The sequence below is a fragment of the Delphinapterus leucas genome, chromosome 10 (genome assembly GCF_059928025.1).
Source record: "Delphinapterus leucas isolate spDelLeu-1000000601 "Yukka" chromosome 10, BTC_Dleu_Yukka2, whole genome shotgun sequence".
Taxonomy (NCBI): Eukaryota; Metazoa; Chordata; class Mammalia; order Artiodactyla; family Monodontidae; genus Delphinapterus; species Delphinapterus leucas.
In genome coordinates, this window is record NC_143138.1 from 103,609,256 (window position 1) to 103,634,951 (window position 25,696).

General features: G+C 48.7%; 1 protein-coding gene across 2 annotated transcripts in view; it reads left to right on the forward strand.

Moving 5' to 3' along the window:
* Positions 1–8,339: 8,339 nt before the first annotated feature.
* MGLL (monoglyceride lipase) overlaps positions 8,340–25,696 on the forward strand; it is a 104,033-nt gene continuing 86,676 nt past the window's right edge. The window contains exons 1-2 of one of the 2 annotated variants that reach the window (XM_022562571.3): positions 8,340–8,493; positions 9,645–9,789. In XM_022562571.3, coding sequence (XP_022418279.1) covers positions 9,665–9,789 — 125 coding nt within the window. In that variant the 5' untranslated portion in view covers positions 8,340–8,493; positions 9,645–9,664. Of the gene's footprint in view, positions 8,494–9,066; positions 9,185–9,644; positions 9,790–25,696 lie in introns of those variants that run through there. The other variant, XM_022562568.3, reaches the window with a different exon arrangement.

Consider the following 25,696-nt stretch of genomic DNA (forward strand, 5'->3'; position numbering starts at 1 on the left):
AGACGAGAAAATATGCTGTTGTTTAGAGATGCTGTGCACCGTGCCTCCCCCCAAACTGCCTCGAGTGTCTGGAAATGTCCATACCTGTGCACCGTGCCTCCCCCCAAATTGCCTCGAGTGTCTGGAAATGTCCATACATCTGCAGCGCCGTCTGCAGTTACTCAGCCGTCACTGGACTTTCCCTGCCTGAACGTAACCACAACCTCATTTGCCTTCAGAGGCCAACCTTCAGCACTAGGGGAGTGGCATCTATTTCCAGTGAAGTTGAAAAGACATTTTAAGAATAAAAATAGATGTGTGTTACCCACCACTGTTACTTGCTAGCGGAGTCCGTTTTACTTGTACTTAGAGTGACCCTGACGGAATATTTTTCGGTGTGTATAACTTTAACTGCTCCATTAACCAGATTAGTCAGTGGAAGCGTTTCTCCTTTACTGCTGAGTGCAAATCTCATTACAGTGATTGGGCCCGGTTACTAATTGCTGACATTGTGGACTTGCCAAACGCATTTAAAAGGGGTGGCATGTGGGTGGGAACCTGCGTTTTCATCTTTGTGGATCTGATTGGACTTAATGGCCTTTCCCAGTAGGCCTGGCCCTGGTGCTTAAATATATAGCAAAAATAGCCCTCCTCAGATGACTTTCTGAGAATGACCTTGGAGACCCTCTGTGCCGACCGTTATTCTGACCCACAGGAGGCTGAAGCCTAGCAGCAAGGTCTCGGGCTGGCGTGGAAGGAGCCTGAACCAGGACGCGCTGTCGGCAGGTAGAGGCAGAGCGCCTCCACCCCGGGGCTCCTCCCTGGGCGTCCCTGACTCACTCACGGCCACACCACTGACATTGTAGCTTCGCCGTGTCTGTGGACCACGTGCTCTGTATTTACTTCACTGTCTTTCTTTACATTAACTGGTGTTAAACTTCATTTATTTTAAAGGTTTCTTTTAATAGAAAATGAACTCTTGCCACAAATTTAAGGTAACCCTACAAATAAATGAATGAAGACAAAGCCAAGTGGTTAACTTCTAGGGACGCGTGGTTGCCTTTATCAGAAAGGGAGATGAGTGAGCCTTTACGGATGCATAAAAACCTAACGAAGAGTTTTCCTCAGAAAGATGCAGGCACTGAAGGGGATTTTCCCATGATGCAGCTGAGTGGCACTCAACCCCTGCCTGTGAGCACCTGCATCCATCCTCCCCAGAAACCTCGGCCCACATGGCAGTCTGTAGGAGAGGAAAGGACATGGGGTGCGGACAGATGGGGTTCAGGGGCTGCTTCTGCCTCCCAACATGTGGGCCGTGGCCAAGGAAAGGCAGTGCAGTTTCCTCAGCTGTCAAATTCCCCCTTTTAATTGAACCCCCTGTTTTGATTCCAGTGGATGTAACTGCTGTGGGAACCACACTGAAAGGATTAAAATTCCACTGTTTTGTCTTTCCTGCACAACTCTCAGTGGTCAGGGAAAGCCAGGGATGTGCCTTGAGCGCCGTGCCGCCCTGCCGGTGTAGCCACCCTCAGTGACGCTGACAGCGTGTCCTCGGCAAGAGTCCGTGGAGGCGGAGTCACCTCAGGAGTTTCTCTGCACCCACACGCGTCTTAGGACTTCCACGTGCATTTAACACCCAGCAGCCCTTTCTCAACCATGGCCGTTAGTGGCCCCAAGTCTCCTATGCAGGAAGAATTGATGAAGAAGGAACTTAAGACTTGATGGGAAAAGTAAAGAAGGGGGGCCAAGGCAGAAATGATGTTAGGAAATTTTTAAACACATTTCAATAAGACAGAACAACAGAATGAATATACTCTGTCATAGCAGCCCTAGGATTTTTTTTAATGACCTTTTTAGTTACAGCTTTGGGTACTTCCTATTAACCTGTTCGTTGTCATCTGTAAATCCTTTTTGTAGATCGTGTATACACTACAGTGTTCCCTTTTCCTTCCTCCATCCAAGTTTTCAGTGATTTTAAAAAACGTTTACACTTGGAACTGTTGAATCCCACCTCCCAGGTCCCGCAGTGATGCCGGAGAAAGGAACCTGTGAGTGTGGAAGAAGGCACATGTAATGGGGGACCTGCTGTGTCACGAGTCACCCCAGGACTTAGGGCTTCAAACAGCCACCATCTATTCAGCTTATGATTCTGGGGGCTGGACTCAGCCGGTGGCGGTGGATGTTGGTCCCGGCCAGGCTCCCTCAGGCACTGTGGGCAGCAGCAGGTGAGCAGGGCACAGCTGCTTCTGGACAGGCTGCTTGTGAGCTGCGGAGCGTCTGTTTTCTCCGCGCGTTCACTCTCCCTGCGCCTTGATAGTGGCTGCGTCGAGCTGCCCAGGCGGGTTGACACAGCAGAGGGAAGGGAGAGGGAGCATGGCAGGCCTCTTGCAGTGGCTTGGAACAGGCTTCGAATGAGCACGGCATCATTCCCACCACATCCTATTGGCCAGAGCAAGTCGTGGAGCCAGTCCAGATTCAAGGCAGGGGGTCTGGACTCCATCTCTCCATGGGAAGAGCTGCACAGTCACAAATGCAGATGGCGTGGGGAGTGAGTGGCCCTTCACAGGGGCTGTTGATGCAACAAACCTCGACACCTGCTGAGCAGCAGTTTCACGGGCCCTGTCCTCACCGCCCACGCCCAGCAGCTGGTTCTGCCTCTTTAAGGAGCCACTAGAAATTCAGTTACTCTCACTGGCGTTTGGTGCCCTTGCATCTTAGTTCCTCCCTTCTTCCTCATAGATGTTTCCGGCATTTCCCACTCTCCTCAGACCTCAGAGTGGGTCTGGAAGGTCACTCGAGCACCTGCAGGGCGGTTACCCCTGGGGACAGGAGTGGGAAGGAGACTCACCATTCGCTGATTACTTTTTGGTCCTCGCTGGCATTTTTCACACACGCACATATGTTACCTTAACTTAGAAATCGTGAGGTTTTCTTGTTCCGGGCGCTGTGCTAAGTACTTGACCTGCGCTCTTCTGTTCAGCCCTGTGAACTAGAAAGTGATCGTGATCACCCTCACTTTGTGGAGGCGCAAAGAGGGCAAGCCACCCGCCCAAGGTCATGTCGCTGAAGCCAGCACAGCCGGGCTCTGCATCCAGGCTGTCTGGCCCCGTCCGGCCCCCAAACCCATCGACTTCACCACTGTGCTCTTCTGCCCCTTCTTCACAGAAAATATCCTGAGACGGTCGTCTCCACTCGCTGCCTCGCTCCCTCTCACTCACTTCATAATGCAGTTCGGGCTGTCTTCTGCCCTGATGAACCATGAACTTGGGTTATCTCCAAGGCCACATGTGACCTCCCTGTCATCAGATCTATTGTGCACATCTCAGTCCTCTTGATTGATTTCTGGACGGTAGTATTAGACTCTTTTGGTCCTTTTTTCTTACCATATGCTGTACCTTTGGATTCTGAGATCGCACCCTCCAGACCATCTTCCTCTGTCTCCATCACCTTTGCAAACTCCCCTCCCCCTCCCCTCCCCCCTTTTCCTTCCCCTCCCCCTCCTCCCCCTCCTCCACATTTCTTGGACAAGTTACTCCATTCTCATGACCTCAATTACCAATTATTTCCAAATGTCTGAGTCTCATTCTGCACCTGCCCATCAGGCCTCTCCTTGGATGTCCCAGAGAACTCAAAATGTCTAGAATTACATCTCACCCCACCATCAACACCTACTCCCCCTCCTTTATGTTCCATCCCAGTAAAATAGACCAGAAACCTTAGGATTGGAGTTTTGGGAGGTGGGCATGGCAGAGGGGCTGGCAGATGGGCACATACATGCACCACCTGAAATAAAAACCCCAAGAGATGGGTTCAAAGGCAGAATGGAGGTGACAGAGGAAAGAATTAGTGAACTGGAGGATAGGACACTAGAAATTACCCACTCTGGACAACAGAGAGGAAACAGACTGGAAAAAAGTGAGCAGACCCTCAGGGACCTATGGAAATATAATGAAAGATCTAACATTTGTATCATCAGAGTCCCAAAGAGAGAGGAGAAAAGATGGCGGGGCTGAAAAAGGAACAGAAGAAATAATGGCTGAAAATGTCCTAGATTTGGCAAGAGACATAAAGCTATGAATCCAAGAAGGTGAACAAACCTCAGATGGTATATACTCTAAGGAATCCACGTTAAGACACACCATCATCAAACTTCTGAGGACTGAAGTCAAAGAAAAATCTTGAAAGCAGCAAGAGAGAAATGACATGTTGCCTGTAAGAGAAGAACAATTTGAATGACAGTGGATATCTGTTCAGATTCCATGAGGCCATAAGAGAGTGGCAAAACCTGTTTCAAGTCCTGAAAGAAAAGAACTATTCACCAGAATCCTATATCCAGCAAACATATCCTTCAGGAATGAAGGGGAAATCAAGACATTCTCAAATGAAGGAAAATAAAGAGAATTTTTTTCCAGCAGACCTATCCTCAAAAAATGGCTAAAGTAAGTTCTCTAAACAGAAAGAAAATGATAAATTGATCCTTGGAATACCAGGAAGGAAAAAAAGAACATGGTGAGCAAAAATACATGGAAATTAAATAGGTTTTACTTTTCCTCTCGAGTTTTCTAAATTATATCTGATGGTCAAAGCAAAACTTATAACACAGTCTGATCTGTTTCTCAGAGTACATAGAGGAACTATTTGACAAATGTAGTATAAATGGGGGAGAGTGAAGGGACATAAGGAGATGTTAGGTTTTTATAGTTCACTAGAACTGGTAAAATGATATCAGTGAACATGATATATGTGTACGTATATGTATATATATGTAATATACATGCAATATATGCTCTCTCTATATATTTGCAGTACTAGAGCAACCACTAAAAGTCTATACAAAGAAATACACTCAAACACAGTACAGATAAATAAAAATGTATAGAATTATAAAACGATCCTGTTCCAGTAACCCACAGGAAGGCAAGAAAAATAAAACAGAAAAAGGAAAAAGAGAAATAACAGAAAACAAATAAAATGGTGGACTTAAGCCCTAACTTAACAATCGTTACAGTAAATGTTCTAAGTATACCAATTAAAAGACAGAGGTTGGCAGAATTAATTTTTTTTAAATGAACCAACTATATGTTGCCTACAAGAAACTCCAAATATGATGATAGTCTGTGTGGAAAATCCCAAGGAAGCTACAAAAACAAACAACAACAACAAACACCCTCCTACTAAGTGAGTTCAGCAAGGTCAGAGGATACAAGATGAACCTGCAAAAATCAGTTGTCTTTCCATGCACTGGAAGTGAATACATGGAAACCGAGATTAAAAATACATGACGGTTACAATTATTTGAAAAAAGAAAGGTGTAAATGTGACAAAAGATGTATAAAACGTGTATACTAAAAACTATACGACACCGAGGGAACTCAAAGAAGACCTGAATAAATGGAGTGACATACCAAGAAGAATCAACATAGTAACAATGTCATCAGCATAATTGATGTGCATGTTTAACACAATTCCTATCAAAATCCTACCAAGACTTTTTATAGATATAGACGAGATTATTCTAAAATTTATATTGAAAGGTGAAGGAACTAGAATAGCTAAAAAATGTATAAAATAAGCATAAAGTGGGAGGAACCAGTTTATCCAATTTTAAGATTTCTTAGATTGCTGCAATAATGAAGACAGTGAGGTCCTGATGAAGAAATAGACACATAGATCAAAACAGAATGGAGAATCCAGAAACAGATCTAACAAGTTGGGCAGAGTGGTTTTTGACAAAGTTGCGAAACAGTTCAGTGGGGGGGCCGGGGAAGCCTTTTCAGCCAACTGGAGCAATTGGACATCAACAGACAAAAAACACAAAAAACAAAACTGATCTAAGTCTCACACCTTATACAACAGTTAACTTAGACTAGATCAGAGGCTGAAATGTAAAACATAAAGAGAAAAGCGTAGGAGAAAATCTTCAGATGCAGTACGAGGTAAAGGGTTTTTAGACTTGACACCAAAAGCAAACTCTGTAAGGTGAAAAATTGATAAATTGTATCATAAAAATTAAAAACTTCTGCTTTGCAAAAGACCATATTAACAAGATGAAAAGACAAGCTAGGAATGGGAAAAAATATTTGCAAATCATATCCAACAAATGATTAATATCTAAAATATAGAACTCTCAGGACTCAACAGTAAAAACTAAAACAAATAGAAACTAAAAAAAAATCCAATTAGAAAATGGTCAAAAGCCATGAAGAGGCATCCAGTAAATTAGATATACAGATGGCAAATAAGTACATAAATGATACTCAACATGAGCCATTAGACAAATGAAAATTAAAATCGCAGTGAGATACCACTATATATCTAACAGAATGGCAAAACAAAAACAAAGAAACTGAACGGTAAATGCGGACAAGGTTGATGAGAAACTGGAACTCTCATACATTTCTGGTGGGAATATGAAATGGGACAACCACTCTGAAATACGTTTTGGCAATCTCTTAAAAAACTAAACATGCAGTTTTCATAGGGCCCAGCAATTGTACTCCAGGGCATTTATCCCAGAGACATGCAAAACCTGCAGATGAATGTTTACAGAAGTTTTATTCGTAGTAGCCAGACACTGAAAACAATCCAGATGTCCTTCACCTGGTGAACTGGTTAAACCATGTGGCACGTCCATACCAAGCGAATCCTAAAAGGCTACACACTGTGCAATTCAATTTATAAAACTTCTTAAATTATAAAAGTTTAGAGATGGAGAACATCTTAGTGGTTACCAGGGGGTGTGGGGAGAGTGGGGATGGGAGAGCAGAGGGTGTGACTAAAAGAGGGCAACATGAGGGATCTTTGTGGGGTTGGAAGGTTATGTCAACATCCATATCCCAGTTGTGACATGGCCCTGTAGTTTTGCAAGATGTTATCTCTGGATTAAAGGGTACACAGTATCTCTCTGTATTATTTCTGAATTGAATCTACATTTATATCATTGAATAATCGAGCCTACAATTTTCTCAAAATAAAAAGTTTAATTAAAAAAAAAAGCCAGATACGGAACAGCACAATCCCACTCTCTTAACTCCCAGTGTGGGTGCTGACCAACCCCCGTGCTCTCGTTTACGTTGGTAACCAAACTAGGAGAGACTCTTCAAGCTCTTAACCATCACTTCCACTGGGGTTCTGCTGAAAACTGTCCCCCAAACTTTCACAGTGTGTATTCAAAATCATGAGATGCTGGAGCTGGGAAAATGTGAAACAACTGCATACAGGGGACTTGGTGGGCTTTGGGTCCCCCACAATGTCCATTGGACCCCAATGGCCACTTCTTGAATAAATTCTAATCCAGGTGCTTGCAGTGTGACAGCCTCCGCCTCCGGGCTCTCTGCTCTGAGATGGCTGCTCCAGACTTGGCGTGCCTGGGTCCTGTCACTTAGCCACCCCTCTCCGCAGCGCTTACACCCAAGCAGCTTCTCAACGGCTTCTCTCGTTGTATTTCTTAATTTGGAGCACAGGCCTTAAGCAGCCTGGGTCCCCCCCTCAAGACGTGTGACCCTGAGATGGGAGTTTCTGGAGGACAGTGGTTCTTTTCCACACTGCTATGGTGTAAAGTTGTTTGTGAAAGAAGGAAGGACGCAAAGGCCTTCCGAGGTCAGTGTGAGCAGGGGCACCTGTCACTCAGGGACAGAGATACTGTCAGTCGTGGGTTGCAGGTGAGGAGACGAAGCCTCACAGGCAAATTGGAGGTGCTAATGTGGAGCCCAGGTGGTCTAGACTGCGATCCAGTGCTGTCCCTGTGCCCCAGCTACACTGCCAGCTGCACTGGAAGCTGTTCAGAATTCCCTGTTCCCAGGGGTTTTGTTAGGAGCCCAGGGAGGGTTTCTGGGGCAAGGCCTGCACTTGTCTGCCTCTACCCTACCTCTTGGGGATTGTGCACATCCTCCCTCAAACCCCCAGCTTTTTGTGTGTGTGTCTGACTGTGTGGTGTGTGTGTGTGATGTGTGTGTCTCTCTGTCTGCATGGGGTGTCTGTGTCTGAGTGCCTCTCTGTTCCTTTTTATGTGTTATGTGGGTTTGTGTGTCTCTGTGGATCGCGTGTGTCTGTCTTTGTGTATTGAGTGTGTGTCCGTGCAGTTTGTTGTTTGCATGCGTGGTGCCCACGTGTGTGTATCTGTGGGGAGGTCTGTGTGCATGTGTGTCCCTGCATGTGTCTCTGTGCGGGTGGGTGTGCGCGCGTGGTGTGTGCGCGCGTGGGTGTGGCGTGTCCTCCCGCTCGGAGGCTCCCGAGAGCCGACCCCGTTCGGGGAGTGACAGTCCCCGGCGCGGCCACCCCGGGGCGCGGCCGGCGGGGAGGAGCGCGTGGCGGGTCCGCCAGCCGCACACGTGGGCCCGGCGCCGCCTCTCGCGTTCCCACCCCCTCCGGCCGCCCCCGCCGAGAGCCGGGATAAGTGGCGGCGCGGACGCCGCGCCCTGTCTCTGCGGAGCCGGCAGCGCGCAGCTCTCCGGCCCTGGCCCGCCACAGACGAGGACCGCGCTCGGGGACGCGACAGCGGCGCTCGTGGCCCCGGTAACTGCCTCCCGTACCCGCCCCCGGCTGCCGCGCCGTCCCCGGGTCGGGCAGCCCCGGGTCCCCGCGTTCCCGCGTCCGGGCTCGGCGTGGGCTCCCGCGCCCCTGCACGCGTGTGCGCGCGTGTCTGTGTGTGCATTGGTGCGCGCGCGCCCCGCTCCCCAGCAGCAGCCCCGAACCAACTTGGACCCGTCAACTCCGTGTCCCCGTGCCTGTCCGCGAGCAGAGCAGCTGGCAGCACCTCCAGAGACAGCGCGGGGCTGTGCTGCCTGCGCTGGTGGAGACAGGAGGGGAACAAAGTTTGTCGGGAGCCCGGGTGACTTTCCTCGGGGACCCGCATGTGTGCGTGTGCGGGGGGCCTGGGAGCGCGGAGCTGGTTCCCTGGCTTCCCGGGCAGTGGGCGCCGGGCTCCCGGCCCCCTTTCACGCCGCCTCAGTGGTTTGTTTAGGAAAAGTGATGGTGAACTAGTAGTGGAGGCTCGCAGGCGCCCGCTGCCCGCCCCGCGGAGGGAGGGCGGCCTCGGAGGGCTGAGAGGGCGCCGCACCCTTCAAGCCCAGGCGGCATATGTGAGCCAGGGCTCGAGGTGGGAACCTGTGACCGCCGAGATGAGGGAACAGCCCGTGTTTGCCTGGCTCTAACTGTCAAGGCTGTGGGGTTGTGGACCGCAAAAGCCAGGACGTGATGGAAACAGGTTTGTCACGGCATCCTTGGAATTTCAGACAGGAGGAGTTAATCGCAATATCACCCACCTCATTATCGTGCCCCTTGGAAACTTCCTGGGGGATTTTAAGATAGATGGGTCTTTTGCAGCTGGGTCTTTATACCCATAGAGCTGACTATAATTTCCACTTGATTACAGCTAAAGTAGTCTTTAAGATGAAGTTTCCTGAAATGATTTAAAATAAACACAGATGGGAAGGGGGAAAAAGCTGTAATGAGGCACTTAAAAAATAAAGTGAGCATTTTTCTTAACGAATGGGATTTTTCAGTCTTAAGGAATATATATGTATTTTTTAAATCTTTGAAATGGAGGTTTTTTGTTTTTAACCTGCTTTAAAAAATTGTTACTGACTCTGAACAAGGTTTCCCTCCTGATCTCTATGTGTTTTGCCATATCCCTGACTTTGGAATGTGTCCTTCTTCCTTCCCAGGACCTGAAGATCCTTTCAGAATGCCGGAGGAAAGTTCTCCCAGGCGGACCCCGCAGAGTGTTCCGTACCAGGACCTCCCTCACCTGGTCAACGCCGATGGACAGTACCTCTTCTGCCGGTACTGGAAACCCTCGGGCACACCCAGGTAAGTCTCCCCCAGGTGCTACCCGGATGTGCCCTGGGGGGGGGGTTCATGTCCCCTCTCCCCCTTTGTGTGCAGCTCCCGTGCGGCCACTTTCTCCATGACCAACTTCACGTGCCATTTTAACATCAGGCACAGTGGGCTAACAGAACTGAGATTTATATATCTTTTTTTAAAATTAAGAAGCAGACGTTCTATTTTCATTATAACAACTAGGATACGGATTCTACCGTATGGCAGTTTTCAAAAATTCCACATGAGTTTATTTTTTGTACTGGAGTTGATTTCCTGTTGTACAGGCATTCCTTTAAAATCCAACCCAGCAGTTACAGAAAACCACCTAATCAGATAAGATCAAAATAATGGATATATAGTAACTTTTGTTCTCTTTTCCTGTTTGAGTATGAGCTTCAGAAGGTGTCATACCTGTGTAACAGAGAGAAAGGGGTCTGGGTGTTTCCTTCTGATTTCTTGCCAGCTCAGTTACTTTGTACATTTTCCATCAAGGACTTGTCTTGCTCTTAGAAGCAGGCGTTGGGACCTGCACACAGTAAGATAGCTGGTCTCCTGCTTCCCTCCTCTTGTACGAAATAGGGAAAACCCTGCTTGTTTGCGTTGTTCAGGGAAAGAAATTATTTGTGGTAACCAATTGGCCTAGTGAAAAGTGAACATTTTCTGTTCCATGGACATGTTACCTGTTTCACAGGCCTGTTGTCTCCTAGGGGACATGTATGGTGTGCTGTGGCTTATAGGATTATGTCTCCCTTTGTGTTTCAGTCATCACCCAACCCTAGTACAGATACAAAATTCCTCCTACATTTTCAACAAGGTGTGTATAATCCAGGTAGCTGCACATTAAAAAACAAAAACAAAAGCAGAGATATGGACTTTAAAGACCTGGTTTAAAATCATAGCTTCAGGGCAGCTATATAAACCGGCTATTGTAATGGGCAGTTAAGAGTTCCTACAGGGCTTCCCTGGTGGCGCAGTGGTTGAGAGTTCGCCTGCCGATGCAGGGGACGCGGGTTCGTGCCCCGGTCCCACATGTGGGACCCCACATGTGGGAAGATCCCACATGCCGCGGAGCGGCTGGGCCCGTGAGCCATGGCCGCTGAGCCTGCGCGTCCGGAGCCTGTGCTCCGTGACGGGAGAGGCCACAACAGTGAGAGGCCCGCGTACCGCAAAAAAAACAAACAAACAAAAAACGAGTTCTTACAGGTCTGGCCATGTCCTTCTTAAAGATTTCCTCTACAGGAGAAAGTATGTGTGTATGTGCATGTGTGTCAGACGGGGAGGTGGGGTTGTCAGGCATTATCATTAATTCTCCATTCTGACTTAATTGGCAGTACAAGTGCACACTCTTGGTTTAATTTCTAACAACTTCGTGGTATGTGGTGCATTATTTGATCAATATACAAAAAGAGGACAAAGAATTGGGAGCTAAGTTTGTGATGTTTGAGTCTCAGACGTTGGGGGCTTTCCTGGTTAAGTGGGGAGGTTGTCCTCGCTGGAGGTTGATGGAGGGGAGACCCTGCGGTCCTCAAATGGGCGGGGCGGTGCTGAGTGGGTGGGCCAAGGCAGAATGGCTGCCCTTCCCTGGGCTGTGAGTGGTTTTCACAGTCTCCACCCTGAGTCGCACTGTGGGGAGCTCTGTGCTTCCTCGCTTTTGCTCTAGTTAGAGATGGCAAACGCCACTCCCAGTTGTTTAAACCGAGTGTCTCTTGGGGTTAGTGTTTACCTTGCAGCGGACGCTGATGGGAATAAGAACGGGGGCCGATGGTTGAGGCAGCTGGGCCCTGGGCTTTGGAAGAGAGGCTGCCCGCCTACCTGCTCGGCCTCCACCCCCTGAGATGATGCAGGTCGATAAACTCCCTCTGGGATTGCCCCCCCTCTGTCAGGGGGTCCTTAAAACACTTCACCACCAGCCCTGACCAGTTGGAAAGTCCTGGAGGCCCCCGCGGTGACAGATGCCGCATCCTGGCGTCCTGGGGGAGGGGTCAGGGCAGGCCGAGTGGTGAGGACGCAGCGGGGGCCTCAGGGCAGAGGTCTGTGCCGGCTGGTGAGGGAGCGTGTCCCTATCAGAGAAGCTGAGCCCAGCTGCTCTGGCAGATAGCAGTGTGGCAGCCCAGCCCTCTTGCTGCTCTGGGACAGCTCTGCTGCTTCGTGTCAGCACGGCTGCCTCTAGGAGCGGGAGGGGACCACTGGCCTCCGCCTTTCCCCTCCAGGGAGTGTCCTCCATGGTCTTTCCCCCAGTTAGCTCAGAGTCTTGTCTGCTCTAATCGGCGGGGAAAACACCAGCAAATGTCCCTTTTCTCTGCTCCTTTTAAAAAATCTTTCCCGCAGAGGCCCTTGGGACCTCAGAAGCCACTGTCTTACAGACTGTGTCCAACAGAGGGGTCGGTGCCTGTCTCTCTTAGTTGGCACTGGGATGGGTTGGATTTCTGGTCAACAAGTTGGGCCTGTTCAGAACACCTGCCAGAACATTCAGCCCCCGGAGGATTTGCTGGGTTCCCAGACCAGCTCTGCAGGCGGCTCAGAGCGACCCAGGGTCATGGCATCAGCCACACTGGGAAGTCGGCTTAACCTGCTGATGGAAACATTGTGTCTCTACAAAGGCTGGCCTCCTCACCCTGGGCCCTGGGGTCGCTGTTCCCCTGTGTGCGTCCAAACTCAGTGTTGTTTTTAACAGAGCTGGCCGGAGACTCGGTCTTTAATCACTATGAACCAGAGGCTTAAAGCCTACGCTTGGTTCCGCCAAGGCAGATTCGCGCTCATCTGGTAGTATTTACTGTAACAACAAACATCGTACTTAAGGTGTAGCAGAATTATCTCATATGAATCGAGTATCGTGTGTTCTGCAGTCCGGACTAGTCTCTTAGACGTGATCTCGTTTTATCTTCACGTCAACCTGAGGGGCAGATGTTATCATTGTTTTCCCTCTTTTAAAGCTGGTCCAACTGCATTTTGTCCACATTCCTCTGGTTCCAAGTCTCTTACTAAGGAAGACAGACTTTTGTCTAAGTACTGTCTTCCTGATAAATTCTTATATTTTTTGTTAGGGTAAAGGTCACTTCTTATGGTAAAGAGGAATAGAATAATTAATCCTCCCTAATTGTTTCTTCATAATATATTAAAAGTGGGAAATAGATTAAGATATGATCCATTCTGAAACAAAACCTTCTGATGCCCTGGGGACTGGCTGCCTTATCGAGACTCGGTACTTTGGAATTGTAAAATACTGGTTCTTCAGCAAGTTTCCACTGATGGTGTTTTCAGGGTAGTGGAGACTAGCCCAGGTGAGGCTTGAGTTGCTCTGTGGGCTCTCGTGCCCTTGGGTAGTATTTCACACCTTTGGATTCAGTCCACCACGGGGCCCTCAGTCCACTTAAAGGGCAACTTTGAATTAACTTCTGAATGTTACTTAGCCATCCTGCCCCACAGGATGAATGACTGGGCAACATCATTGGGGGGTCTGAAACAATACTCCGTTTGATGACTTGGCTGCAAAGAAGTCCTCCCTTGGTTCTGCTGGACCAGGAGGGCTAGAGAGCTCGCTGTAATTGTGTGATCGCACAGCTGCCACCTTCTGGGCGGTTAGTTCCCGGCGTGGACCGGTCATGCCCAAGGCCAGTGTGAAATAGACACTTGTGGAATCAATGCCCAGATGCTCCTTTGAGCAGGGGCTCCCCTCGTGCTGAGTGTGCTCTGTCTCGGAGGAGCACCCCACCCCCGCCCAACGCTGAGGAACTGACCAGGCTCTCCTGCAGCTTCTGTGGTGATAACAGCCAGTGTACCGAGGGAGCCGTTTCAAAGAGCACTGTCCCTCCACGGGCCGATGGCCTGATGCAGATGCCTGGGTGACTCCGCAGTGGAAGCTCCAGAGCCCCTGCCTTTGCGGGGACCTCCCAACCTGAGCCCCGGAGCCCCTTCTGCAGTCTGCCTGGCTTTGCCCGCTCCTCCTTTCTTGCCTCCACTCAGGAGCTGGCCTTCCTCCAGTGACCCCGTGGCCACTGGTTGCCGTGGACGCCTCCTCTCCCCTCCCCAGCTCCACGCGTCCAAGCTGCCCCCTCGCAGTCTCAGCCGGTGTGGTTGTCAGGACTTTCCTCTTGGTGACAGGGTGCTGGGAGTGGGGCCCATGGCAGGGGCTGGACTAAGGAGGGTGGCGTGGCGTCGTTTCGGGAACGTTACCTGTGTTCTCAGAGCCATGGCTGTTGTCGGTGGATCTAGAAGCAACAAGCCAAGGCCCCTTCTCCCCTCTTTATTCCCATTCCCCAGAACGGGGCTCAGCTGACATCCCCTACCCCTGCTCTACCCTTTACTGGGTCACTTTGCTCCCTTTCAGACACGAGGCCTTCGCAGTCTGTGTCTGGAGTTTCGGGCGATGCCGTCTTAGGGCACTTCCTCCCACCTATGCACATTTACCTGGAGAAGAAGCCATTCCCTGAAGCTGGGATATATTTAAATGCTAGAGAATGTCCTCCCTTCCTGCCACCCCTCACGATGTCCTTCCATCAGTCACCAGCCACTTGGGTGTGGCATCTGTGACTCCAGGAGCTGGGCCCCTCCCGGCCAACCTGGTCCAGACCACAGAGAGGCAGAGTCTCCATCATCTGGTTGGACTTGATTTCCACCGCCCGCCCTCTGGAAATTCTGTTCCCTTTGATGAGGTTGGCGTCTGCCCGTCCTCCCCTCCACCTTAGGCTTTCCAATCAGGTTGTGTGTCAGTCACTTGGCGCCTTTCTCCCTACTGCTCACAGTGTGGGTTCAGTGTCCTGGGCAGCATTCCCCGGGTTCTGTGTTTCTTGGAGTGTTTCTCCCTCTCTGTGGGCCCCTGCAGCCCTCATGACCCCACCCCCTCTGAACTCCTGCCGCCTGTGTGGCTAGGCGTCACCGAATCACTTACCTTTGGTTGGTACATCCCCAGGGCCAAGCAAATCACGTCCTTTCACTGTCCCTAAAAGTAGCCACTTTGAACTCCATTCGCTTGGTCTCCAAGGGCGTGAGGGCCACCACGCATCTAGCTCCCAGCCCAGCCCCTTGGACCTTCCCCCAATTGTGAGGGGCTGGGATAGCTCTTGGGCTCCCCAGAGCCTCTGCAGGAAGGCAGGCCCTGAGGGCTCAGCTCCGTGAATATCCGCTCTTCGCGCTTACCCATAGCCACACTGCCATCCAAAAAGTCGGTTAGCAGACCCTGATTTATTGAAGCCTGCGTGTCCCAGACAGAGCTGGGCACCAGGGTGGGGAGAGAGGAGCAAAGGCCGCTGTGTTTCAGGAAGCGGTGGGTGTAGTTATTGTACGAGGGGCAGGTACCTGGAGACGGGACCACTGCTGGCCACACAACACCTTGGTGTAAGTTAGACAAAGGAGCACATCCAGGTAGACGTGGCCTCACAGGTGCGAGGTTTGGTGAGGAGAGCGTGGGCTGGATTTCAGCTCCTACTCATCCTTCCAGCCAGCGCCCTTGAACGGTATTGCACCTGTGAGAAGGGCGTGCGGGGCAGGGAACCAAGTGAAGCTAGAAAGGTGGGCGGGTGGGGCCAGGCGCCCAGGGTCCTGAAGGCCAAGCTGCAGGCTTGAACTTGAGCCTCAAGGGGTGGGTGGGGAGCCACGGACAGGTGTTAGGCCAGGAAGTGGTGCCGTCAGGCATGTGACCTGGACAGCCAGCTGGGTGGAGGTGTTTGCCATCATCCAGGTGGCAGGTGAAGGGGGCTGAGTCAGGAGTGGTAGTGGCACCTCAAGTTGCAAGGGACTGACCGTGTGTGGTGGTGATGGTGGTGGTGGGGCGCTCCCAGGTGTCTCCCTGGGTGACGGCGCACAGGGAACACCTTTAGATTGCTCTGCTCTGAAGACGCGGGGCTGCCCTCTGCCTGTGACAACATGTGGCACTCCAGGCGCCCTGGGACACCTTGCTGGAACATCCTTGATAAGCCAGTAGGAGAAGTGGAGGAGAGGTATTGGGGCCGCAAAACGAACCACACTGCGAGCATCACCAGTAAGATACTAATGCGGGGGCGGGTGGTTTCCTGAAGGTAAGAAAGGAGTCCTTCCTGGCTTCCACCTTCTCCCCACGCTGAAGAATCAAAAACCGCCCTTGACTTATATGTGTTGGCTCATGAAATTTCTACGTAGACACTGAGAAAATGGACCTTACTATGAGTTTTATAGCAAGGACATTATTTTTAATGCGATCACTGCCTTCCAGTACGACTTCAGATTTCTCTTGCCTATTTTAAGAATTTCCAAAAGTTCCTTCCCCTTGTAAGGAGCCGCTGGTCCTCCTCCTGGTGCTTCTGCCATTCTTACAGCACAGCAAACTGCCTTAGTTTTAAATAGGGCATCTCTTCTGGGCTTTTCTTTTTTTTTTTTTTTTTAAGATTCTTCAAACAGCAAAGATCTTTTGATGGCGAGAGGAGAGGCCGCAGCTATTCTTGCAGCTGATTTTTCCAGCAGCTACGTTAAGGGATGATTTTTTCCAGTTGCTTTGAGAATGTTCTGCAGATACAAGTCTGTCTTTGTTTGCAGTGGAGATTAAGAAAGAAATAGCAAAATAAGCTGCTTCCTGAACGAGAGCCATGTTCACCATTGTCTGTCTCTTGGCACCTTTTAGGTAGAGATGCTGATCCCAGGCACACTTTGTCCCCCAGGGCCAGCCAAACATCGGTTATTGTGTCAATGGGGAAGCGGTCCTTAGTGGTGCAAATCTTTGCAGCTGAGATTACAGGATGACCCTTGTCCCATATTTAGGGTCAGCCAAGTCTCTTGTTGGAGGAGGTGCTTTCACTTCACACAGGCTTGTTCACTGGGGTGGGGGTGGGGAGGCAGTGGTGGCCATCGAGTGGGGCTGGGGGTGACGTTTTCTCTGTATCGAGGGCCTGGTCCACTCGCATAGGGGTGGGTGCAGGGAAGAGGGCCGCCAGAGGAGCTTGCTCTGTGTCACGTTGTTGGGTCTCACGGCAGGCGTCCCTCCCCCACTTTGCTGGCCATCAGTCTCTGCTCTGCCGTTTGGCAGGCTCTCTGGTATGCAGGGGTGGAAAGTTTCTCACCTTCCTCAGAAAGGTTCAAAGGAGCTCTTCTGTTAACCTTCTGGAAGGAAAGGGGGAGGAGGGAGGAAGAGGAGGGGCAGAACAGGAGGAGGGTTTGGGCACTGCGTCCTCCCTGGGGGCTTCCCACGGCTGGTGGAGGGTTTAGTGGGTGGAGTTTGCGGACCTGTTGACATCATGATGTGCGAGTATATGCCGTTTCCCAGAAAGGACGGTGGATCACAGACTCGCCCAGACTGTCCAGGTCGGGGCGGCCCGTGGCCCCAGCACTCCGTGCAGCCTCATCGCGTGCAGGGGAGGTGGCTCAGAGGGTGAGCATGGCCACCCAGGGGCTGGCGGGGCCAGAGGGCAGTCCCGGAGTTCTTCCGCCCCACCCCGTCTCTCAGAAGCTGCTCCCACACCTTCCTCTTGTGGGTTTAAAGTATAGATCAGCCCTTCCCAGTAAGCGTTTAAACAAATGTCTGGCTTGGGGCCCGACTTAGAGAGGTCCTAATTGCCACCCTTCTCCCCGCCCCCTGCCCCCACCAAAGGAATCATTTCCCACGCCTCTGTCCTGGTGGTTCTGTTTTCAGTGGTGAAGAGTGTGTGGGCACCTGTGCGGTGCCCAGGGGGCTGAGGAGCGGGGGTAGACGGACCTCAGGAGGACGCAGGAGACTGACTTAGACCCAGAGGTGGGAGGAGAAGCCCGGAGGCCTCTAGGAACAAAAGAGAAGAAGCGGAGGAGATGGGGGCCCTCCGAGTAGAGTGGGGGGAGGGTGGAAGAAAGAATGTCGAGAGAAGGAGCTGGAAGGCAGGGAGGAAGCTGCAGGCTGGGTCACCCCGGGCTCTGGTCAGGCTCTCCTGGTCAAAGCAGGTCAGTTTCCCCCAGGCTGTCCACGGCGGCTGGATTAGAGATGAAAGGCCCCCCCGCTTAGGAAGCGCTGCCTTTGGACATTTTAGGAGCTCCGCTCTGTTCTTCCTGTTGAGTCACTCTTGTAGAGGTATGTGCACAGCTGGGTGGTGCAGCAGAGAATGGCGAAGACCGTGGAGCCAGGCCCCAGGACCAGCCTGAGTCCACACGGACGGCGTGGGGGCCGTCACTGGACCAGTGTGTTGGTCTTCTCACCTTTCCCCCAGGTGATTATACGGTTAGACATCAGTGGGTGGTCAGCGCCAGGCACCCGGTAATGAGATGTGTGTCCTCTTTGCCTCCACCGTCTGGCTGGTGAGCTCTGGGGACCGTTGGCTTGTCTGTTACTCACCACCCTTCCTTATTCTCCTCCACCCTCTCGTCCAGCATCAGTCACAGAGACCCAGAGGCAAAGCAGTAACCTTTTTTTTTTTTTTTTTTTTTGCGGTACGCGGGCCTCTCACTGTTGTGGCCTCTCCCGCTGTGGAGCACAGGCTCCGGACGCGCAGGGTCAGCGGCCATGGCTCACGGGCGCAGCCGCTCCGCGGCATGTGGCATCTTCCCGGACCGGGGCACGAACCCGCGTCCCCTGCATCGGCAGGCGGACTCTCAACCACTGCGCTACCAGGGAAGCCCAAAGCAGTAACCTTTATTAACTCCACCTTGACCTCTCTCCCCATGTTGCAGGCTGTGTGCTTTCCCCAGACTCCAGGTTTTGACTTTTTTTTTCCTTAACAGTTAAAACTCAGTTCCATTTCAGTGAGATTTCAAACTCCACGATAAACTTCTGTAGATGCTTAGTTTACAAAGTCATGGGGAAGCCGTTGGTGGTGAAATTCTTTTTGAGATAACACATAGGTAGCAAATTAGATACTTTCTTTAATGTCACACGAGACCTCTGTGACAGTGTTTGTGCTGTCACTCTAGAATGGCTGGAGGACCAAATGAGTCTTACGGAGGGAGGCAGGCTGGGGGCCAGTGCAGACAGACCCACCCGCTTCTCAGAGTCCCATCTCCAGTGGCCTCAGTCCTTGTCGTGTGTTTCTCCTTTGGTCCCGATTGTGGGCCGGGGTGTGTGGAGATGCTTGTGCTACAGAATGAGCTTGTGCTACAAGGGCTGTCCTGGCACCTGCCGCGTCTGCAGTGGCAGGGTGGTCGGTGCATCAGGGATTCTCTGGATTGGCGCCCTGTGCTGGACTCAGCCGGGCAGTCCTTGTGCTAGTCTTGGCTGGGCTCTCCATGTGTCTCTGTGCAGGACTGGCAGCTGGCGGGGGGCTGCTGGTCTCAAGTGTCTGGCCCTGGCAGGCTGTTGGCGGGAGCATGTCTGTCCTTCCCCACATCCCCTGTCCTCCTTTCCCAGGCCGTTAGGGTGGCAGTGTTTCGTGAGCAGCAGCATGCTCTCCAGGTCTCTGCTTGTGTCGAGTTTGCAAATGTCAAAGTCTGTCGGCCCGGAGGCAGTGGGGACACATCCACGGAGCAAGGCGAGGGGAGGATGGTTTGTGGCCATTGTTGAATCTATAGCATTCAACAGTGGGAAATGTTTTTGTGCTGAGATTTGGGAAACCAGGGTTGAAATTTTATTTTTGCCTCTGAGTGACTCTAGACAAGGTACCCTCAATTAGACCTTCCAGCAAGTTCCCAGAGGGTTTTGTATTTTATGTAACTCTGGTGTGTTTTGCATCTCATAGTGGTAGAACAACCTGTGAGCTTCTCCAGGGCAGAATTCATGCTTCTTTAGTGCGTGCCCCTTGTAGACTTTCGTGCCTGGCACAAACTAAGGGATCTAAACATGTTTGTTGAATGAATGAATGAACTTCCCATATTTAGAGTAAGATGATTGGGCTAGATGAGTCTCAAAAATCCCTTCTGGCATGGTTTTCGAGGAAAAGAACCGAGTATTTCCATCAAGTGTAGGTCAGAGGCGCTAACTGTTTGTGCAGGAAATGCAGCACCTAAATCCAGAAGCACGAGTGAAGAAGTTAGTAACACCTAGGATGGGAACATTCCCTACAGGTGATCCCCTGGGATACTAGGTGGCTGGGTTTTAGCCAATTTAACTTTGAAGTAAAGGTCTGTGTGTGAAGACACACCTACAAGTGAGAAGTGCAGGACGGCAGACAGTGTTTTCCGTGTTAGCACAGAAGTCAGCGTGGACACCAGAATCTGGAGTGGTGTCAGCTTCCCCTTGATGTGGGGGATGATTCAGTGGGCGTTAACTGAGCTCCAGATGTAAACTCAGCGCTGTGGTAGATGGGGGGTCCTCAAAGCGACATGGAGACTCAGGGTCTGCTTGACTGCAGACCTCCAATCCCATGAGTTTTTTCTGAACATCTTGTGTGTGCCGTGTCTCATTCTGGTTTGGAGATATGGAATTCTGGTTTGGAGATATGGAAATGAAACAGCCCCCGTCTGCCTTTGAAGACATCTCCCCACATTTATCAGGGAGACAGTTCCAAGCACCGTGGGAGTTTGCTTGTGAGGGCAATGCATTTGGAGGGAGGGGGTGGTTTCAGGGAAAAGTTGAGGTGACTTTAAGCCAGCCCTTGAATGTGGTTGGAGAAACCACTTTCACACAGGCATGGAGGTATGTTCTGAAAACGAAGTCTTTGGAAACTATAGTCTACGGTACATGGCAGAAGGAGAGTTTGGAATCACTGGTTCAGGAGCCTGAATTTGAATGGCACTTGTATTAGTCTGCTAGGGCTGCCATAACAAAATACCACAGACCTGGTGGCTTAAACAACAGAAATTTATTTTTCTCACAGTCCTGAAGGCTGAAGGTCCACGATCCAGGTGCTGGTTGGGTTGGTTTCTGGTGAGAGCTCTCTTCTGGCTTGTAGATGGCCACCTTCTCTCTGTTTCTTCACGTGATGTTTCCTCTGTGAGTCTTTCCTCTAATTGGGTAAATCTTCCATGATTGAACTTGGATGAGGATCCTGACTTTTCACATATTTGCTTCTCTGTGATTCCATGGTAGATGCCCCAGCCTGTCTGAAGTTGCCTTTGCCTTGATGTCTTGTGTCTAAGACCACCTGGTTTCAGCAAACCCTACTGGCCGGCTGGCCTGAGGCAGGTTCAGACACAGGAGTGGGAGATACCAGGGACAAGCTCTGTCAGTACTGTGCAGACCCAGTAGTTGCCTTCTCTCTAGCCATTCCTCTTTCTTTCTTACTGATTTTTGTTCCCGGGGTGGGAGGGGCGGTGGTATGACTAATGATTGGAATATTTACACCTGATTAAAACCATTCTCACTTACCAGTGTTATTTGTAGCTAGAGGTGGCTATAGGACCAGTGTATCTCCTTAAGACACTAGAAAAAGAACAGTAAATTAAACCTAAAGCAAGCAGAAGGAAGGAAATAATAAAGATGAGAGCAGAAATTAATGAAGTAGAGAATAGAGAAACCATAGAGAAAATAAACGAATCCAAAAGTTGGCTGTTTGAAAAGCTCAACAAAACTGACAAATCTCTAGATTGATCAAGAAGAAAAGGGAGAAGACTCAAATTACTAGAATCAGAAATGAAAGAGGAAACCTTAGTAGCAATCTTGCATAAATAAAAAGTTATAAAGGAATAGTACGAGCAGTTGTACACCAGGTACAGTTAGGTAACTTAGATAAAGGGAACACGTTTCTAGAAAGATGCAGACTAGCAAAACCGACCTAAGGAGAAATGAAAAAAATCGGAATAGACTTGTAACAAGTAATGAGATCTAATTAATAAGCAAAACAACTACCCACAAAGAGAAGCCCAGGCCCAGATGGCTTCACTATTGAAATCTACTAAGTATGTAAAGAAGAATTAATACTAATTATTCACAGATTTTTCTTAGAAGAGGAAGCACTTCCCAACTCATTCTAAGTGGCCATTATTACCGGGATACCAAAAGCAAACAAAGACATGCAAGAAAAGAAAACTACAGGCTAATATTTCTTATAAACATTGATGCAGAAATCCTCAGTTAAATACTAACAAACTGAATCCAACAACAGAAAAAAGAATTATACAATATTACCAAGTGAGATTTATCCTCAGAATGCAAGGACGGTTTAATATCTGAAACTCAGTCACTACAATACACTATATTAGTAAAATTTAAAAAAACTCACATGATCATCTCAGTACATGCAGAAAGTGTTTGACAGAATCCAACACACTTTCATGATAAAAACATCCAACAAACTATGAATTGAGGAGACCTTCCTCAGCCTGATAAAGAACAATGACAAAAGTCTCAAGCTAATACCATACTTAATGATAAATGACTGTATGCTTTTCTCCTAAGATAAGGAAGAAGACAAGGATGTCCATCTTACCACTGCTATTCATCACTGTACTGAGGGTCTAGTTATGGCAGTTAGGCAAGAAAAAGAAAGAAAAGGGATCCAGATTGAAAAACTATCTCTATTTGCAGGTGACATGATCTTGTATGTAGTAAATCCTAAGGAATCCACTAAAAACTATTAGAACTAATAAATGAATTCAACAAGACTAGAAGATACAAGATGAATATATAAAAATCGATTGTAGGGCTTCCCTGGTGGCACAGCGGTTGAGAGTCTGCCTGCCGTTGCAGGGGACACGGGTTCGTGTCCCGGTCCTGGAAGATCCCACATACCACGGAGCGGCTGGGCCCGTGAGCCATGGCCGCTGAGCCTGTGCGTCCAGAGCCTGTGCTCTGCAACGGGAGAGGCCACAACAGTGAGAGGCCCATGTACCGCAAAAAAAAAAAATTTAAAAAAATCGATTGTATTTCTACATACATGCAGTGAACAATCTGAAAATGAAATTAAGACAATTTCATTTAAAAGAGCATCAGAGAGAATAGAAGTGCTTAGAAGTAAATTTAACAAAAGAAATGCAAAACTTGTACTCTGAAAACTGCAAAACATCGCTGAGAGAAGTTAAAGAAAATCCAAATGAGTGTAAAGACATTCCATATTCATGGATGGGAAGACTTAATATTGTTAACATGGCAGTACTCCCCAAATTGATCTACAGATTTAATATAATCCCTATGAGAATCCCAGATGGCTTCTTTCTGGAAATTGATCAGCTCTTTGTAAAATTCATGTGGAAACTCAAGGGGCCCAGAAAAGCCAAAACAATCTTGAAGAAGAACAAAGTTGGAGGACTCACATTTTCTGATTTCAAAACTTACTATAAAACAACAATAATCAAACCAGTGTGCTATTGGCATAAGGGTGGACAAGAATTGAGAGTCCAGGAAAGCCCGTATGTCCATGATTAATTGATTTTTGACAAGATGCCAAAGGAGCGCAGTAGGAAAATGATAGCCTTCTCAACAATGTTGCTGGGACACTCAGATATCCGCATGCAGAGGAAGGGGGTTGGACCTCTTCCTCACACAAAAGTAAACTCAAAAACCTAAATGCGAGGGCTACAACTGTAAAACTCGTAGAAGAAGACGTAGGAGCAAATCTTCATGACCTTGGATTTGACAGTGGTTTCTTAGATGTGACACCAAAAGGACAAGTTACAAAAGAAAAAACTGGTATATTGGACTTGATCAGAATTAAAAAACTTTCGTGCTTCAAAGTAAACTGTCAAGAAAACGAAAAGTTCACAAAATGGGAGAAAATACTTGTAAATCATCTATGTGGTAAGCGAATTGTATCTAGAATGTAAAAAGAATGCTTGTAATTTAGTGATAGAAAGACAACCCAATCAAAAAAATGGGCAAAAGACCCGAGTAACATTTGCCCAAAGAAGATACACACATGGCCAATGAGCATATAAAAAGATGCTCAGCATCAAGTGTCATCAGGGAAATGCAAGTGAAAACCACAGTGAGGTACCACTTCCCATCCACCAGGGTGGCTGTAATAAAAAAGACAGAGAATGCCAAGTATCGGTGAGGATGTGGAGAAGTCTGGACCCTCACGCACTGCTGGAGGGGGTTTTCAATGCTGCAGCCACTTTGGAAGATCGTCTGACAGTTACTCAAAAGTTACAGTGTTAGCGTATGACCCAGCAATTCCATTCCTAGGTAGATAGCAAAAACAATCCGGGTTTAACAGCTGCACACTACTCTATATAAATAGATAAATAAGGACCTACTGTACATCACAGGAAACTATAATGTTTTGTAATAACCTGTATTGGAAAAGAACCTGAAAAAGAATATATATATATATATATATTTGCATTTCCCTGATGACACTTGTACACAAATATTCATAGCAGCATTATTCATAATAGTCAAAATGTGGAAACAATCCAATGTCTGTAACTGATGAATGGATAAATAAAATGTGGCGTATCAATACAATGGAATATTATTTGCGCTTAAAAAGGAATGAAATACTTACACATTGGTGAACCTGAAACAATTATGCTCAGTGAAAGAAGCCAGTCACAAAAGGTGACATATTATATGACTCCATTTACGTGAAGTGTCCAGCACAGGCAAATCTGTGGAGACAGGAAGTAGATTAGTGGTTGCCAGGGGCTGGGGCAGAGATTGGGAAAGTTGCCGGCTGATAGCTAAGGATACAAGGTTTCTTTTTGGGGTGATGAAAATGTTCTAAAACGGATTATGGTGATGGTTGTACTATTCTCTAAATATACTAAAAACCACTGAGTTGTACACTTTAAAAGAGCAAATTATATGATCTGTGAATTATATCTCATTAGAGCTGTTACCAAAAAATGCAAATACCTAAGGAAATGAGTTAAGGAATGTTATGCGAACATTTTTAACGATGTTTACCAAAAAAACTAACGACACAAAGTTATTTAGGATATAATGGTACAGAGAAAAAGTATAAATTTAAGTATAAAACTGTGATCTCAACCATATTAAAAATATAATCATGGAAAAGAGGTTAGAAATTTGACTACAAAAATTGAATGCATGTCTTCAGGCCTTGCATCATCTTTGGAAAGGAAAGGAAACTAGTCTTCAGAAAGGCCCACCCCTGAGTCTGACACCTTGCTAAATACTTCTTTGGCTTCACCTCCCTGAATCTCACAACACACCAGCGGGTTGGCATCGTTCTTGATATTTTATTGACGTGGAAACTGGTCCCAGAGAACCATGGGCTAATGAATGCAGAGCCAGGATTTGAACCCACATCTGTTTGCTTTAAAGGCACTGTTCTGTCTCCAGCACCCAGCTCTGCCATATCAAACGCTTACAGAGCTGCTCATAGAACCCAGCTGTGTGCACAGGCGCTGTTTATAATGCTCTTGGCAGTTGGTGAAGGTAGGGATGACAGCCCCACCTTATAGATGAGACTGATGCTTGGAAAGGCACGGTGGCTCTGATGAGGGACCCTGGTACAGTGACAGGTCGTGGTGTGAGCCCATGGTCCGTGGTCCATCCACCTCCATTCGCGTTCAACTCTGCCGTCTGCTCTGAGTAGGCCGTCCTGACTGTAGCTGCCTGTTGGGGCAGTGTATTTACAGGGCAGTACAACCGTCATGATAATCAGTTTTAGAGCATTTCATAACAGGGCTCTGAGCTGTGTGCCCATAAGGTTGTGGCCGTCTCCCTTAAATTCATCACTGTGTGCCCGCCTTGCCTCTCCTGCATGCTTAGTAAATTCCCGATTGTGTATTGCCATCCGTTTGGCATTTCACCACCCAGAAGAACTTGGAGCCATCTGCAGACTTGGAGAGTTCATGCTTTTCTCCTTCCAGGAAAAAAAAAAAAGAGAATGTTACATAAGATGGGACCGAGCACATTCTTACCGGAAGGTCGGGAGCCACTTCTCAGCCTGAAGAATCCCTGTTACCTCTGCCCGTTACCTCCTGTTTCATCCAGGTCCAAAATCACACTGCAGCTATCTTTGCAAACACGGTTCCTTGCAAAACCTCTAAGAAGAAGTGTTGCCTCCATTCCCACACAGAACTGCCCTGTCTTCAGGGTCTCCTCTGGGTCTGAGGAGAGGTTCCTCCTTGAGGACTCATGGGCCTTCCTCTAGGCAGTCTGTGCTGGTCACATTGTCCTCCATCC